Below are 16,822 nucleotides of genomic sequence, written 5' to 3'. Positions count from 1 at the left end.
TCCCCCTCTCTCCCATCTACATCACCTCATCCAATCCAACTACCCCCCACCTTTTCATCTTTCTCCACCTTTCAAGCTCTATTATGATCATTTCTCACACGCCACTGTGTTTATTTCGTGCCGTCTCTCATGCTTATTAATCTATTGCTGCCATGGAAAGATGAGGTGAGGCTTCTTTATATTTGTATGCCTGGGTAGTTCGAAAGCAGCTTCACGCCAAGGCTTTGACCCTTGACCTCCAATTTCCACATCCACCGCAGAGCCATTCATCAGTGCTGCACATATACTGGTGCACAACACGTACACAAAGGCGAAGGACACATACCCTCCACAGGGACGTAGCTGAGTGGACTGGGTTCCTCTGGGAATGAGCCATCAGCCAGTTGAAGCAGCAGGAGAAGAAATGCGAGGGGTGGAGCCACAGTTGCCATGGCAGCAACACAGATGCACTGTTAACAAAGAGAAAAGGAGAGAGAAAAATTTCATTGCGCACTGTCTCTGTGTGTGTGTGTTCATGGCTGGGAGTGCACACGGGTATGCGTATTGGCATTCTGACAATATTTCTCAGTGCAGAGGAACAGGTGTGTGTGCATGGTGTGTGTGTGTGTTTGTGCGTGTGGTGTGTGTGTGTGTGTGTGTGTGTGTGTGTGTGTGTGTGTGTGTGTGTGTGGTGAGAGAGACAGGGTCAGAAGTGCAGCGGGGTGACTGCTGCTGCAAACCTGGATTCAGCAGGGAGCAAATGTGTTTCTATTGTCTGCCTTAGAGGTGTAACAGGGACCTATTGTCAGAAATGTCACTCCATTGTCAAAGAGTCTGAATCGAAGGGGATTCTCACAAAACGTTCACACAGAGACAAAACACTCTTGGGTGGCAATGCTTTTCTGACTAATTGTGTTTCTCTATGTACATATAAAGCCAATAAAACGGGCAATTAGCCACAAAACAGAAAAGACTAGATGGCCTTTACAAGTAGAATAAAGAAAGCAGAAGGTAGCGACCGGGGTAAGCTGGACAATGTCTTTCTGGTTGAAAGGACGCCCTAAATCAAAGTGGAGGAAACAGATTTTGGCCTTTAAAAAGTTAAGAGGCGACATAAGGTTCACACTGGTGCTAGATGCATGAAATACAGATGCAAAAATAAGTGACCAGCTTACTGCTTTAGCATGTTAGCTTTCAAACATTTGTTGATTTGCTGAGAACAAAGTGCAGCTCTTCTGCAGGAATTTGGTCACCAGCCAAAGTAATGATCATATATAAACTCTGACCTGTTTATGTCTCTATAACATCTCGGGCTGTTCATCATCTGTGAATTAACCAGTTGGTTCATTAAATGTGAGCGTCTTCAGAACAGACCGGGACTTAATGTACTAAAGGGAAAGAGGAATATTTAGAATTAAATTGTTTATCGTGCTATGGTTTTACTGGTCTGGCCCACTTAAGACCCACTTCAGAGTAATGTGGATGTCTCTAATCAGATTTCAGGGCAATTCATTTATTATTATTGAGAGATTTCACATGCAACCATACCAGTAAATGCTAACCTCCCGGCACCCGAGGTAGCATCAGGAGATCACTAAAATTGTTAGCATTCATCCCTTTGGGTACAGAAATGACTGCTTAAAGTTTCATTTCCATTAAATACTTGGGATATTTTAATTTGAATGGCAACAATGGACCAACAGACACACTGGAATTTATACAGCCTGAAGGGTGGGTTACAACAAAGGGTTCAAACTCTTGCAGAGACAGTGGAACAATACTGCTGCATATAAAATGTCAGGGATAAAATGTGGTAGCCAAACCATCCAGCACATGTTTGAATTCGAAAGCTTTATTAGTACGCCTTTGCTCAAAATGTCTATGGCTCAGCTGTAGCCGCCTGCGAGGTAGCACAAACTGTCTTTGATGTGGAAAATACTTTGAAAGAGGAGAGGCGATATAACGAGGAGAGAAGAAAAAAGACAAACTGGGGAGAGCATAAAGGGCGGAGTACTTGGGCTTTGTCTTGGGTTTCTAACAGAGCTGCTGTAATGCTGGGAAATGTGAAGAATGACACAATGTAAATGAAAAGAGAGGTTGGAAACGGAAGAAGAGATCTGAGCAATATCAATGCTGCTCCCATCAAATCAACCTGAATACCATGTTCCATGTTTCCCCAATCCCGAGCCGCTTATTTCCTTTCTTCCTCCATCTCTCTTCCTCCATTGCGCACCACCTCCCTTCGTTTCTCTACCTCTCATCTAGTCTGTACCCAGTTAAAAAAAACTCTTACAGTTGTTTTCGGTGATAGAAAACCAGTTTGAGAGGTAAATGTGTTCGTTTCTAAGGAGATGACAACTGCTATTTGAGGCGCACAGATGTAGGGCACATATATTCGTACATACTTAAGTACACAGTCACCTGTGTTGCCAGTACTTCAGACTTTGTGTAAGATTGAGAGACATGCTGTTTGAAGACATCTGTGAGCTGATGTGGGCTGGAGGCTATACTCTGGGGCCACTTCAAATGTAATTCTAGCCCAGAGATTGTAGGTTTGACATCTCTAAGCCTGCTGCTCATCAGATGCATTGGATGAGGCCTGAGGGTGGAGTGGAGGGTTTGTTTCATCTGATACTCCTTTGGGATACCCTAGACTAAAACAGATGGAGTCAGGTTTAGGGTCAGCCTCGTTTCATTATAACCACAACACGAGGAGGGTCCACACGTGATGCTTAAGTCTACGATGAAATTCTGTTGTCGTCCGTGGATTTGAAAGATGGATAGATGGAATTAAATGAAGTGTGTGTTCCAGTGAGATTAGCTATCATACGCCTGAACACACTGCCACTAAACAATTGTGCTCCTTCTGTTTATCTTAAGTTTGGTGACTTACACTGCTTTTCTAAATAGACGTCCATAAATTGTAATATATATCACTGAAAGGACACGCTTTGTTTCCCTCTGAGCTTGCTTGACAATCGTCATGTTTTTTCTCTTCGCTGTAAATGAATCCACTTATAGCTTTTTGTATATTTATGAGCTCATTACGAACAGGAAGCAGTAACCACTCTCAAGTGTTAGATGTTGCTAAATATCCAAAAATAAAAACAAATACAAACTCGAATTACTCTAGTGGTGTTTGCTTTATGTGGTTATGATTCCTGTTTACATCAAAAGTTAAGCTGGATTTACGTTCAAGAAATACAAAATGAAACAAATAACCACGTGCGTCAAAATATCTTTTGTATAAAAAATTGACAAACACATTTGAATATTTTTTAATAGTATTACAAATCTGAAAGCCCCATCGACAATGATCTTATATTTCTGAACCACAGGAGCTTTTTCCTTTCAAATACACCAGCAGTAGTGATTCCCAGTGGGGTAAAAAAAAAAATACCCCAGGGGCTACTTCTGCAATTGCCGGGGGGTGCCATGACAGATCAGCTCAGTGACATCTAAGAACAGGTTTGTGCAGAAAAGTTAACAGTTCAGCAATAAACAGATACATAAATAAACCGGTGATTCAAGCGGACAATTGATGATCGAGAGGTGAAAACAATAGTTACATCTATAATAAAAACTAAAACTACTAAGCAACTAAGCAACTCCACGCATTTAGGCATGTAGAAATGCTAAAGATGAGCCCCCGAAGTTTAAACTGAGCATCATAAGAGGAAAGAACTGTGATTTATGTGTCTTTGAATGTTCAGGTTACTCTATTTGTACCCGTAGGTAGATTTAGTCTGCAGTAGTAAGTGAGTCATCCGTGCTCACGTGCACATTTTAAATACAAACACAGACAACAGGCAACAGAAAAGCATGATACACACTCCTCAATAGATAAATTAATAATTCTAACAACAGAGAATCCCACAATGCATCATGCAGGATGATGAAACTATGTTGTTGTTTTTTTTTCATCTGATGATCTTGTAAAGGCTGCTGGAACAAAAGTGTTTTCAAACTCTGTTGTTTTACACTTTTATAAACCTTCGTCCAGAAAGAAGAAACAGGAAGACAAAGGATGTGAGTCATCTAGTAAAATCAAACCAGCCAAACCCCGTATCTCTCTGGTGTACAGCGACGTTGGTTCAGCTGTGGCGCCTTTAAAATATCAGCCTATAAGACCATTTAACAATGTGACTGGGTGAGTTTCTGTTCTTTACAGATATGTTTCCAAACCATGACACAGAGGAAAAAGGATACAAAAAGATTCAATCAAAGCGCGATCAAATAAAATCATCCTGGTTTTTATCACTATGGAAATGAGAGCATTTTAGACACCAGTGCCTTTTTTTGCCTCACAGTTGCTTCTAAGTTCAGCTTTTAATCAATAATTATTTCAAGACATTTATGAGACTGAAGATGCTCCACTGTCTGATCCTTAATGGACATGACCTCTTGTGTATGAATACATTTTCTAAAATCAATGATCATATCTTTTGTCTTAGACATGTTTAATGGCGAATGTGGTTGTTGGTGCCAGACGGATAGCCTGGGTATTTCAGAAACTGCTGATCTACTGGGATTTTCCCACACAACCATCTCAAGTGTTTACAGAGAATAAGCCAAAACAGAGAAAACATCATGTGAGCTGCAGTTCAAATGGCTTGTTTATGTTAGAGGAGAATGGCCAGACTGCTTTGAACTGATGAGAAGGAAACAGTAACTCAAACAAATATTCATTTCAGCCAAAGTATGCAGAGGAGCCTCTCTGAACACACATATCAGACCTTGAAGCAGATGGGCTACAGCAGCAGAAGACCACACTTGGACCCACTCCTGTCAGCTAAGAACAGGAAACTAAGGTAAAACAGCTAAAACAAAATTGGACAGAAGAAGATTTTGGCTGCATCATTCTAATGGTACAACAACACAAATGCATGGATCCATCCTGCCTTATATTAATGACTCAGGCTTCTGCTAGTTGTGTCCTGGTTTGAGGGATATTCCCCTTGACTCCATCTCTTTATAACCACTGTGTATCCATCATCTTATGGCTGCTTCCAGCAGGATAACACACCCTGTCACAAAGCTCAGATCCTCTCAAACTGGTTTCTTGAACATGACAATAAGTTCACTGCACTCAAATGTCCTCCACAGTCACCAGATCTCAATCCAATAGAGCAGCTTTGTGGTGTGGTGGAATGGTAGAGTTATATCATTTATGTGCAGCTTACAGATCTGCAGCCATTGTGTGTTAATATAATCATGTCAATATGGACTAAAATCTCCCAGGAATGTTTCCAGCACCTTGTTGAATCACTGCCATAAAGAATTAAAGCAGCTCTGAAGGCAAAAACCAAAATAATTTTAACTTGCACAAAAATCTTGTGTTGCATAAAGGTGTTCTATATAATGATTGTTCTGAAAGCCTGTAAAGGCTAAAAACACACACTCCCAAACATACTAAAACCCTCTGGTAAAAGATTAATTAAGCCTGCTCATTAGAGAGTGTATTGATTATGGTTATTGATCCATAAGATAAGCAATACGATCTGGGCCAAGCCGACTTATTAAACCTTTGCCGCTATCCAGTGCAAAGACAAAGGTACTGTTTTTTTTAATGATCTGAGTTATAAAAAAAAGAGGTTTGGGGCAACTCTTTGATTATCAAGGGTTCTGAGTTTTCCCAGCTGAGCCAAAATCCTGATTAAAGAAGTGAAAGATGAAAGACGGTTTCAATAAAAGACAAAAAGGGAGGAAGAGCGATACCACTTGCGACTGCCTTCCAGCTCATCAAGCTATAAAAACCAGACTGGTGACAGGATGAGTATCAGGAAATCAGGAGAGGAGAGGCGAGCAAGTGGAGAAGAAGAAAGGATGTTATGCTATTTGTGTCAGATCATGTTGGTGTGATAGGATTAAATGGTGTGACACTGACACTCTTATCATGGGACGCATGTAATGACGACGACAGCCGCACGGTGCAATCTAGCCTCATCAGGCAGCTCATTAGCAAATCACCTGCTAACACCCACATAATTAGCAAATCAGCGGGTCATCTAAAGGAGTGCACACACCGGCTTTCACCTCTTATCAGTTTGGCCATATGTTTGGTACTCGTCACCTGTGACTGAGCTTCATTTGACAGCGAGTCTTCTTCTCTGAGCTCTCGCCTGCCACAGCTGATCTGACAGGAACCAGAGGGGGTGAGCAGCATGCTGGGGACTTCTATACAACCCCCAGTATGTCAACAAGCTACGTGAAGGATATCTAGTTCGAGGATCCACTATTCAATATTTACCAATGATCCTGTCCCTAAATGCCTCAGTGGCCTTGAATACATGCTGCACATGCTCATATTTGCATGACATCTCAGCTATTAAAGCTACCGAGTGAGATCAATACACTCTCATCCTGCTAAATAGGGAGTAAAGAGCACCATCCCTATTCACACTGACGAGCTTTGGCCATGAGCAAAGCCTGAGCAACACCCTCCAGCCCCCCCACCCAGGCACACGAGGCCGCCAACGCACACCCACACATCTATACACATACAGGCAGACATCAACACAATGCTATGACCTGTGCTGCACCCAGCTACACTACAGCCATTAATTAATCCTTTGACACACACACACACACACACACACACACACACACACACACACACACACACACACATGTCTGGTTTGCTATCCTCGTGGGGACATCCCATTGACATAATGCTTTCCCTAGCCCCTTACCCTAACCCTAACCATTAAAAATGAATGCCTAACCCTAACCCTTACCCTAAACCTAACCATAACCTAATTGTAACCCTGACAGTAAAACCGCATTTTGAGTGTGAAAATTGCTTTCAACCCCAAGGGGACCTGGATTTTGGTCCCCACGGTGCAGAAAGTCCCCACCAGGATAGTAAAAGTCAGATTTTGGTCCCCACCAGGATAGTACGAACCCGTACACACACACACACACACACACACACACACACACACACACACACACACACACACACACACACACACACACACACACACACATAAATATATTATGGATGAATAAAATCCAAACCCATCTTTTCATGGTGTTGACATTTTACTCATGACTGTTACCAAGCTGTGTTTTATGGTGCGATGCACCGAATCTGTTGTTGTGATTAGGTCTTACAGGCAGAATCTTTTTTTTTTTTTCCTCTCAGTCTCTCGCTCACTGTTTGGCTGCGGCAGCCACTCCACTCTGTGCCTTTGTTACCGTAGCAACCAATAGCAAAGCTAGGGAGAGATGTTTTATTGCAGTAGATGTAAACGTGAGGAGGGCGGGTCCGCCCTCTAACTCATACTTTGCCCACGTATGTGTGCGCAGTCAAACAAACAACACACACTGATGCGTACACACTTAAGCAGGAACACAAGTACACGCGCAGTCGTGTACATGGACGCAGATGTAAGGAGGTGTGGGTCCCTGCATGGAGGGGGATGGGAGACAAGCAATTTGGTCTCTAAATTTATATATATATACCTTATATATATACACCTTATACACCTTATATATAAGGTATATATGGTGTATATATATATATATATATATATATATATATATATATATATATATATATATATATATATATATATATATATATAAGGTGGTTTCATCAAGTTTATTGTGTAAAACCTTCACAATTAAAGAGATCCTCTCTGCTGGACATAGGGTAAGCTCTGAGTCCACAATTTTGGCCTTAAAGAACTATGTGTAGTGCTTTCAATGCTTTTCCCCAGTGAGCTTCTGAGACCTCCTCTGCTGGATTATTATGACAGACTGACTTTTAATAATATGCGATATACAATATACTTACAAGGATAACTGGACTGTAGAGTTTTCATGCTGGCTATGGCAGTATTAAAGACTCAGCTGAGAGAGAATCCTTTAGACCTTGTTCTCATTTGTAACACACTTGCTCCTTGAGGACAGTATGCAGGTTAAAGCCCGGAATAAAGCAAGATGGCCTAAGGGTAGAAACACAGACACGGGCTAAAATGGGAGAAGTGGGTCACCTTCAGACTTCAGTTTTCTGCGCTACAATCAGTATCGTTTCATTAATAGGATTCAATCAGATATGAGCTGAAAATGAAAAGGGTGCACTGGAAGGGAAAAAAATAGTGAAAGAATCCAGAATCCTTCTTTGGTATGTGCTGCTACTGTACAGTAGACTCAATTCAGGCAAAATGTGATGAGCTGTGTTTGTAACTGACCAGGGTGTTTGTCATGATGAATTTTAATTTTGGCCATTAATAGAGTGATAGTTAATACCAGTTAAATAGTTAGATCAAACTGTGATTTGGCAGCCTTCATGTAGACATGCACAAATCTGTTTCTACACTAAAAACAGAATCAACATGAGCTGTGTTTATGTTTCAAAAGAGAAGCTGGGAATTCTTGGAGTCGTCGCTCCAAGATCCAAAGACTCTGAAGGTGGGTTACAGCTCCTGTCTTTATCGTACAAGTTGAGGATGCCATCTCTGTTAATGGGCAGTTCAACATTTTGTTTCCTCTTTTCTGCTCTGGAAATGAAATGTAAAGAGCAGAAGGTTAGCTCTTTGCAGAGACTGGAAAAAGCAAAAACAAGGTGTTATGTACAAGACTCTTTCTATGGCTGGGAGCTTCATGGAGAAGTGTTTAAAAACTTCCTGTAAAAGTGTGAATTAATGTTTTTACACTTTGGTTATAAGGTGTAATATGGGATTTTTTTTTCTTTTTTTTGACAGAGCTAGGTTTCACCTGCTTTCAGGTTTGGTATTTAGCTAAATGAACTTGTCTTTTAATCTCAGCAGGAAAGTAAATGAGCATGGATCCCTAAAATGTTAATTTCACATGGCTCATTGGGTAAATTCCCACACACTGCTCTATAGATAACTCGGATTTTATGAATGGCATGTGTCTTTGTTGTAAATCTGGGACTGGGTCTGTGACGCAAGTTCAGAATGGTTAATGTGAAAATCTCTCAAAACAGGTGGCTAGACTACATGGTGTCAAAGGAAGCAGGTTGGGAAGAAGCTAAATTAAAACACAGATATTTGATGTGTTTACATGCGCTCATATTCAATGACAGGACAGAGCAAATGTCTATGACGGACACAGTCACGCGCTCCTCAGAAGTGGAAGTGTCGCGGTCTTTATCTTTATTGAGGTGGAGGCGATATTCCCTCAAGTGGCTGCTTGTCTCCTTAGAACAGGTCTAATCAGAGTTAAGGGAATCTGTCTCCTGCTGTTAAATATCCTAAAATACTATTCAATCTATAGGGTCATTTATATGCTAATGCAAAGGTTACCTCTGCGTATAGCTCTGACGCAGCTGTGTGCTGTTAGTTTATGGGTGAAAGCGGAAAAAGGTAAAAACTGCGAAAGAGATAATGAGGCTCAAGGAGATGAAAAGAGACGGTGCTAGCAAAAAAAGAAAAAAGAGACAGAAGGGAGACGAGGAAAAGGGTGGAGAAGACACAGAGAGGAAGTGATGTTCCCCTGGGTGAGTGCCATAGGTAATTAAAATAGGATGGACAGAGCTGGAGTCTAGCCAGAGAGGGTTTCATCTCCCCTCAGACATCTTCTCCAATCAGGCCTTCTGCCTAAAGCTAAATTGCTGGTAGTGACAGACACACAGCATGCAGGGAGCTATCAGTGTCTGGGTGACAGGCAGGTTTGTGCAGAAAAGTAGAGAGGATGCATCTAAACATGCAAATAACAACAATTTGTGGGCTACAAAACAGGTAAATGTATGTACTTTTATTGCTACTGTGGGATAGAAGTGCATATAAAAACATCTGAAACAGCACACGCACACACGCAGACAGACACACACATAGACTTGCACGCACAGAAAACATTTACCGTGCTGTACAAAGCTGCAGCAAGGGCAAACGTTGCTAACCAGAGTTTGACTGCAGTAAGCACATATACATTCACTGCACAGCTCCGAGCTGGAGGCAGGCACATGAGTATGCAGTGCACACACTCAGACACACACTATGAGCACAGAGTCAAGCGCACGCACACCCCTGTGCGTACGACGCCAGTGAAGATGCAGTCTAATTACACAACAGCGACAGGGGTTTTTCGCCTATGAATTTGACCTGGTTTTATACAGTCATTATCCTGTTTAGTCACACAGTCTTAATGGTGTCCATGACATCTGTCTCCAGGCAGAATCTTTTTTTTTACTCCCTTCTTATCAATTTCTGAAGCAAAGCCTCGTTATTTTTTAACATTCATTACAAGGAAAGAAATCATCTTACTGCTTGGTAACTGGTCCTTTTTTGACAAAAATAAACTGTGGATTTTGCAGCCAAAAATAATCGCTGCATTTGTTGTATTTTTTCTTTCTTTTTTTACCTTGTGTTTTTCACTGACCAGCACTCGTCATCCACCTGCCTATTCATTTTTCTACCTCAACAAAGACTATGCTAAATAGGCTGTGCTAATGTCCCTACGTGGCATCCATTACCATACATCTCACACTCTGTTAGTGGCTTCTCTTATGCCGGTGTAGAAGGGGGCTGAAAGGTAGCTCATTTTCATGACATGCTGTTCTTTGTGTGCTGTGATCACCAGCAGCAGTAAATATAGCTCTTTTGGCAGAGGCCTGCTAAGAGGATCATAGCCCACAATAGGTGGTCTTCTCACTGCAGATATCAAAAATGCCAAAGAATCTGCTTGTACACATGTACATGATGCATGCTTGCACAGACACACACTCCCACAGCAGCAGCAGCAGCAGCATATAAACACCCATACACTGACACCTCCCCTGAGAAGGTTCTCTCCTCCTCGCAGGTATAATTGTGTTTCTGCTATGCTTTGCTCCTCTCCGTTCAGTTGTGACTGGGCCCCCAGAAGAAAAGCCATAATTAAAAGAGAAAAGTTGTGTTTGCCGCGAAGATGGGATGGGTGCAGGCGAGGACAGAGAGGGGAGAGAAAGATTAGCCACAACAAAGCTTCATCAGGCCACAAAACAGTCTTGAGTAGCTGGAAAGACAAAGGACTTGAATGCTTTTATCTCCCAATAAAAAAAAGAAAAAAAAGTCCTCCAAATCCCTTCGGCTAAGCTGCCATAACTAAAGCCTGCTTTTTGGCATAGGTGCTCGCTGAATGTGTTGGACAACAAAAGCAGCAAAATATGAGAAGATAGACCAAGCTCCTAAGATATATGTATATATATATATATATATATATATATATATATATATATATATATATATATATATATAAAGCCCCATTCATTTTGTGCAGAGAAGTAAAAAGTCAAGTGCCTTAGTGGTGGCATTTGAGAAAAGGTTACTGGTTATTTGCTTATCTTGTTTGTGTGCGCGCGTAGATGTGTGCGAGTGCTTCAGTGAAAGCATGGAGTGGATGGTCATTTTCTCCCTTTTGCAATTTTGCGATGTAAATGAGATCACAGAATGAAGGAGATTAGGCGGTCTCTATCTGTCTGAGTTGAAACAGCTGTGATAACGCTCCAAACCCAATTTCTAGCCACTTAAACGGGAATACGAGTTACGTGCAAAAGAGAGGGTTGATTTGTGAGACAAACTTCCTTTTTTCAAGCTCATGTACGACACACGCACGTGTAGTACGCGCACATGAAATATGTGCGTACACCTTCCCACGCCTCACCTCTGGGTGAGGGAGTAATGGGAGGTGCTGATGAGGTAAGACAGTGGATAGAACAATACAATAAGAACACACGTATTTGAGTAATCAAACATGCTCACGTATCAAGAGATCCAAAACTACTCAGATTATGTTTCATGTCATTTACTATTTCAAAAGCTTGCAGGTAGCTTGTATTTGGCAGCTGATTACATTTCATAATAATATGATCCATCCCTGCATGTGAGGCCTTTAGGCGTGTGAAGAGGCCACACAATGTGCACAGGCATACATAAAAAGAGCAGCACCCTCGGGGAGGAATCACTGAAAGAAGAGTCATAAAACTGAAGATGTATGGCCACTCTGAAGGGATTTTAACATGGAAATAACTGCAGGGTATTATTACACGGTGCATGTGGCTGATGCAACAACTAAATCCACATGCTTCAGCCACCATGGCCACCTGAACATCATTTATCTTGCAGTGTGCACTTTATGGTGTTGTGGACAATTTACGGCAGTTTTCCACAGGTAACGCTCCTCTGTTTGCAGGGGTACTTGCTATCTTGCTTCTTTCCGTCTAAAACATCTGGAGGGGCTTGCTGGGGGGGAGCAGGGGGGCAGTAAAACTCCTGAAAGCCTCTCACATCAACACAGAGAAGCTTTGCATAAAGGAGCATATTTTAAACACCTATCTCAGCATAGGGAACAAAGTTCTGCCAAGGAAAGAAAGCACGCCTGCATGACTCCTGACCCTCTGGCCCCCTTTAATCCTGCAGAATGACTCCCTGAGGTCCATGCTCCGAGGGCCCAGCAGGAATAGGTCACCTAGCAGATGCCTGCCTGCTTAAACTCTTCTGATTTCATTGCCCCGAGGTCTGAGAACTCCATCGCCCCTTTGAAGTGTCGATTTTGTTCTGAAGAATCCCACCAAACCCCGCCACCCGATAAATATGGCTCCCTGTGTGAAACTGGAGCCTCGTAATATGCTGGCTCCTTTTGAGGAAAATAAGCATTTCTTCAAATCTCTTGATACTAGACGCAGCTTTGTTTTGTTTTACAATCAGATTAGTGGATAATCCTGTCTCCGCTTTGACACAGAAATTACTGTTAGGGCAGGTGGGAGTTCATTCATCAAGTCTGGAAAGTAAAGTTCATCCAAACACTGTAAGAGCGTATGTTACCATTACTTCAGGGGGTGGTAGGCATGTCCAGGCTGTGTGAGAACAAGGCAATCTACAGGGAGCAACTTACAGGTTAAATGTAACGAGAAAATTAGAAAAGGACAAAAAAACAAACAAAAAAACCCCAGAAAGCATTAACTTATTTCGCAAAAATCTGCTCACCCAACCGAGTTTATTGAGAATAAAAGATCTTCGGGGCTGGCAATAAAGAAACAAGTAAATCTGATAAGAAAGCGACTGGTTTTGCAGCAGCTTGCAGCCTCCCAGTGTTAAACCAGGGGTGTCTGACTGTTCCTTTCTGTGTACCAGAGGTAAAGAGGAGCAATTTGTCGCCAATTGCTTGACGTATTCTCTTGGCAATAGGAACAGAGAAGCTGTTAGGTAACATCTCTTTCCTTCCAACATCTTCTGTCTGTTTCATCTCACTCTGCTTAACACACAGGATCTGAGACTGTCATTCTACACATTTTTAGAAATGTGGTACTTAGCAACCCCATCACAGTAATCTGCCTTTGATTTACTCTCTTTGTGTTGGGCTGTATTACTCTGGAATCCAATCTCTTTCTCTTTCTCTGTTTTTTCCCCTCCAAGACTGAATTTCTCTGTTTGTGGCTTAGCATATGTGATTGAATAGAGTCCTATGTGATCAATAGAGTTCATTAAATGTCCCTATGGGAAGCTATCTCAACCTGAAGCTTTCTACATTGTGTTTACCTGCAGCTCGCTTTGCTTTATCAATTCAAGTAGTTCCACTTTTGCTTATGGCATAATAGATTTTATAATTAAATTCCTCATTCCTGGCCATTCTCTGCTATTTTCCTAAATGTACACTGAAGTATCCATTTGGTTCCCTTCAGTATGGGCTGTGGGCTTTGGGGTGGGGATGTTAGAAAGGTTTGTTGTAGCTGTATGTTTTTGATGGGTAGGTGTTAGATGGATTTCCAAAGGAAGGCTGAAGGAAAGAGTGGCTGCACCTGTTGTTCCCTGCGGTTGCTGTGTGGTGGGGTTAGCACCTGCTCGCACGGCTGCTGTGTGGATGTCTGTGTGGGCAGCAGGGATAACAGGGAAACCATTCACACCCGCTCCAAGTGCTGTCTGCAGCCCCTCTCCCTCAACACTTGTGCTTTCTGCTCCATCATTTCTTTTTCTGTGTTTTTTACCCCCCCTGTAGTTTATGCCAGGAGTGCTTCATCCTTTGCATTGTTAGCCTGTCTGTCTTTTTCTGTCTGTCACCAACCATCTCTTTTTGCCTTTCAGCTCGCACAGAAAAACAAACATAAATTACAGCAGCTGGGAGCTGTAATAGTCCTTCTGTGGAACTCGATAGCTTTTAGTATGAAGGGTGAAGTTGTAAACAGTGAATTACATGTAACTGTTAAATCACTTCAGTAGAAGCTGGGACAGCGGTGACTGAGCACTTAACTTTGGCTATAGAGGTTGTGAGTGCGCAGGCTGGTTATGGACTATTCGGGTGTCAGTTCTTGTAACTGTACAAGACACATTTAGGAGAAAAGACATAAAGTGACTTCAGTTTGTGTCACTCTCTGACTGAACCTATGCGATGAAAATATTGAGGCACATGTATCTATGTGTAAATTTTCCATTTCTTCAATTTAATTTAATTTATCAACTGTTTTCTTTGCACATTCACCCTGTAACCACACTGTGAGTGAGTAATGACATAATCAATCGACTTTATGGCTTCTAAATGATCACATCTGACCTTTTCTCTTGTTAAAGAAATAAAAAAAAAATCACTTGCAAACACTAAAGAAAACCATCATAAATGTACACAGAGGGGCAGTAAAAGACGTCACCGGGGAGCAATGGGCACAAATCACGACCTATGATCCAATCCAAATGAAAATGTTAATTAAGCCGTATCCGTCGTTTTAATGTAACATGGTAATGTGCATTGTGAGTCTTTATTTATTTATATATTTATTTATTTTGCTGAGACATCACTCAAGCCTATAAAGAATAAGCATTTCAAGACCATATGCAACACGTGAAAGCAAAATGATGTGCAACGAAGATTTGCACGTCATACGCAAATAACACCAAACTTGCACAGCAGACACAAAGAGCAGCTCGTGCCCACAAAGGTCCAGACGGTACCACATCCAAGCAGTAATGCAGCATGGCGTTTAGTGGCAGTAATAAAATTGCACACTTATACACTACCTGTTCACCCCAGCCACCCTCCGTTTCCCTCAAAGCATCCGTTCATCTATCCATCTCCAAACCCCACCATCATTTGGCATACTCACCGCGCCAGATGGCCAGGTATTGGAGGGTGAGGCAGGTGCCAATCGCCAACTCGCCCTCGCCGGTCGATCTTCTTCCTTTCTATGAGGAAACCGGGGTTGGGTAGCACAGCTCGGGGGTATTCAAAGCCTCTCTAAAATAGCGCTCCTCAGCCGCACCTCACCTGTCCCTTCCCTCTGTTGTGCGTCGCCGTAGCATCACTGCGCGTCCAAAACCCAAACGCCCAGTCAACTAAACGTTTGGGTTTTTTTCTCCTCCCTGAAGGAAAAGAGTCCGTAGTGTAATTGCGTAAAATCTACTGAGGTTTCTGTGATCTCGAATGCGTTTTGCGTCCCGTTAGGTTTGTTCCGACCCTTGCAAATTCCCCAAATCCTGCAATTGCGGGGCAGTATGAAGTCTTCTTTCAGGAGGTACCGTGCAGTTTTCTGCACTTGGTCGAGCTGCGGCTTTGAAATCAGTTGTCAGCAAAATCTAATCCCCTTTTTAAATTTACAGTGGCGAGGTGAAACGTCCAACGCAGAGCAGGCACAGTGACAACAGGGGCCCATAATTCACACCCCCATGAAACACAGTCCTGCAGTGGATCAATGATGAATGGAGGACCTCTCTCTCTCTCTCTCTCTCTCTCTCTCTTTATCTCTCTCTCTCACACACACACACACATGCACAAACACATACAGGTCTATACGTACTGCATGTTGTGAGTTACAGAACATAAACATAAAGCTGCAGAGTGAACTAGCACATTAACAACATTTTGTCAAATAATAAAAATACCGGAATAAAGCGTTATGACTAAATACATAACTGGCAGACGCCTTCATCTTAATGAATACAAAGAGGGTTTAAAGACAAAGACATGCACCTCTACTTCTTATTTAGGAAAATGGTGAAATAGTAAGTAGACAGACGTGTAGGGCCGGATCTATACCAAAATATCACCAAATAACACCTGTTTTAATTGTAAACCACATCAGCAAAAAGACATGAAAATATATGGATATATATCTGTTATTTATCGCATAAAAGCAAACTCAAACAAACAAACATGCAAACAAGCAAAAAGTGTTAATCAGATAAAATAAAATAATTAATAAAAATATCCTTGCTCTCAAATTCATTATAAGGTTAGTTTAGCATACTGTATTTATATTATTTAATTTTCTTTTTCCTGCCATGTTCTTTTACTAACCTTATTTGAGGTATTGTATTATTACATTTATCTCACTTTTATAGTTCTCTGTCTCATATTGCCTACAGACACATATGCATTTCATCACATATAGGCATCAGGACATTGGTTGTCCACCCTGTTTCCCACCACATAGTTATACAAATAGTTTTACATATGCATATACACAGATATGTCTGGATCAATGCAAACTAAGTCAGTAAGGAATTTTGAAGGGCTGCTATGCCACATTGGTCTCTGTTTTTAAGTCCTTCATCACATAATTGGGCATAATGCGAAGAGTGGGTTGAGAGGGTTATTAGTGTGAGTGGTGAGTGCTAAGAATGCAGTGGATCTGAGAGCTTGGGATGGGGGTGCAGATAATTGTGGAGGCAGTAAACAAAGATAAGATTTTGCATTCAGAAAGCTAGGCCTTCCTAAAAACTAAAATTAAATAAAAATAAATGATATCTAGGTGGTCTCATTTTGTTTTGTTTTTGCTCCATGTTATTGAAATAATAGAGCGTGCACACACGCACGCACATAAATCCATTCTGCTGCATAATAAGCACCTTCAAACTCGACACAGCTGCATTTTGCAGTACTTCTGGGCTTATAATTAAGATTTTAA

General features: G+C 41.7%; 1 protein-coding gene across 1 annotated transcript in view; it reads right to left on the bottom strand.

Annotated features, from left to right (window-relative positions):
• Positions 1–15,264, bottom strand: part of LOC134617427 (semaphorin-6B-like) — a 33,087-nt gene extending 17,823 nt beyond the window's left edge. Inside the window, exons 1-2 of the mRNA XM_063462670.1 lie at positions 15,023–15,264; positions 326–449 (exon numbers count right to left, since the gene is read on the bottom strand). Coding sequence (XP_063318740.1) covers positions 326–431 — 106 coding nt within the window. The 5' untranslated portion in view covers positions 432–449; positions 15,023–15,264. The remainder of the gene's footprint in view (positions 1–325; positions 450–15,022) is intronic.
• Positions 15,265–16,822: the final 1,558 nt, after the last annotated feature.

Source organism: Pelmatolapia mariae, linkage group LG18, assembly GCF_036321145.2.
Source record: "Pelmatolapia mariae isolate MD_Pm_ZW linkage group LG18, Pm_UMD_F_2, whole genome shotgun sequence".
Classification (NCBI taxonomy): Eukaryota; Metazoa; Chordata; class Actinopteri; order Cichliformes; family Cichlidae; genus Pelmatolapia; species Pelmatolapia mariae.
This window is presented reverse-complemented; position numbering and strand designations above follow the sequence as displayed.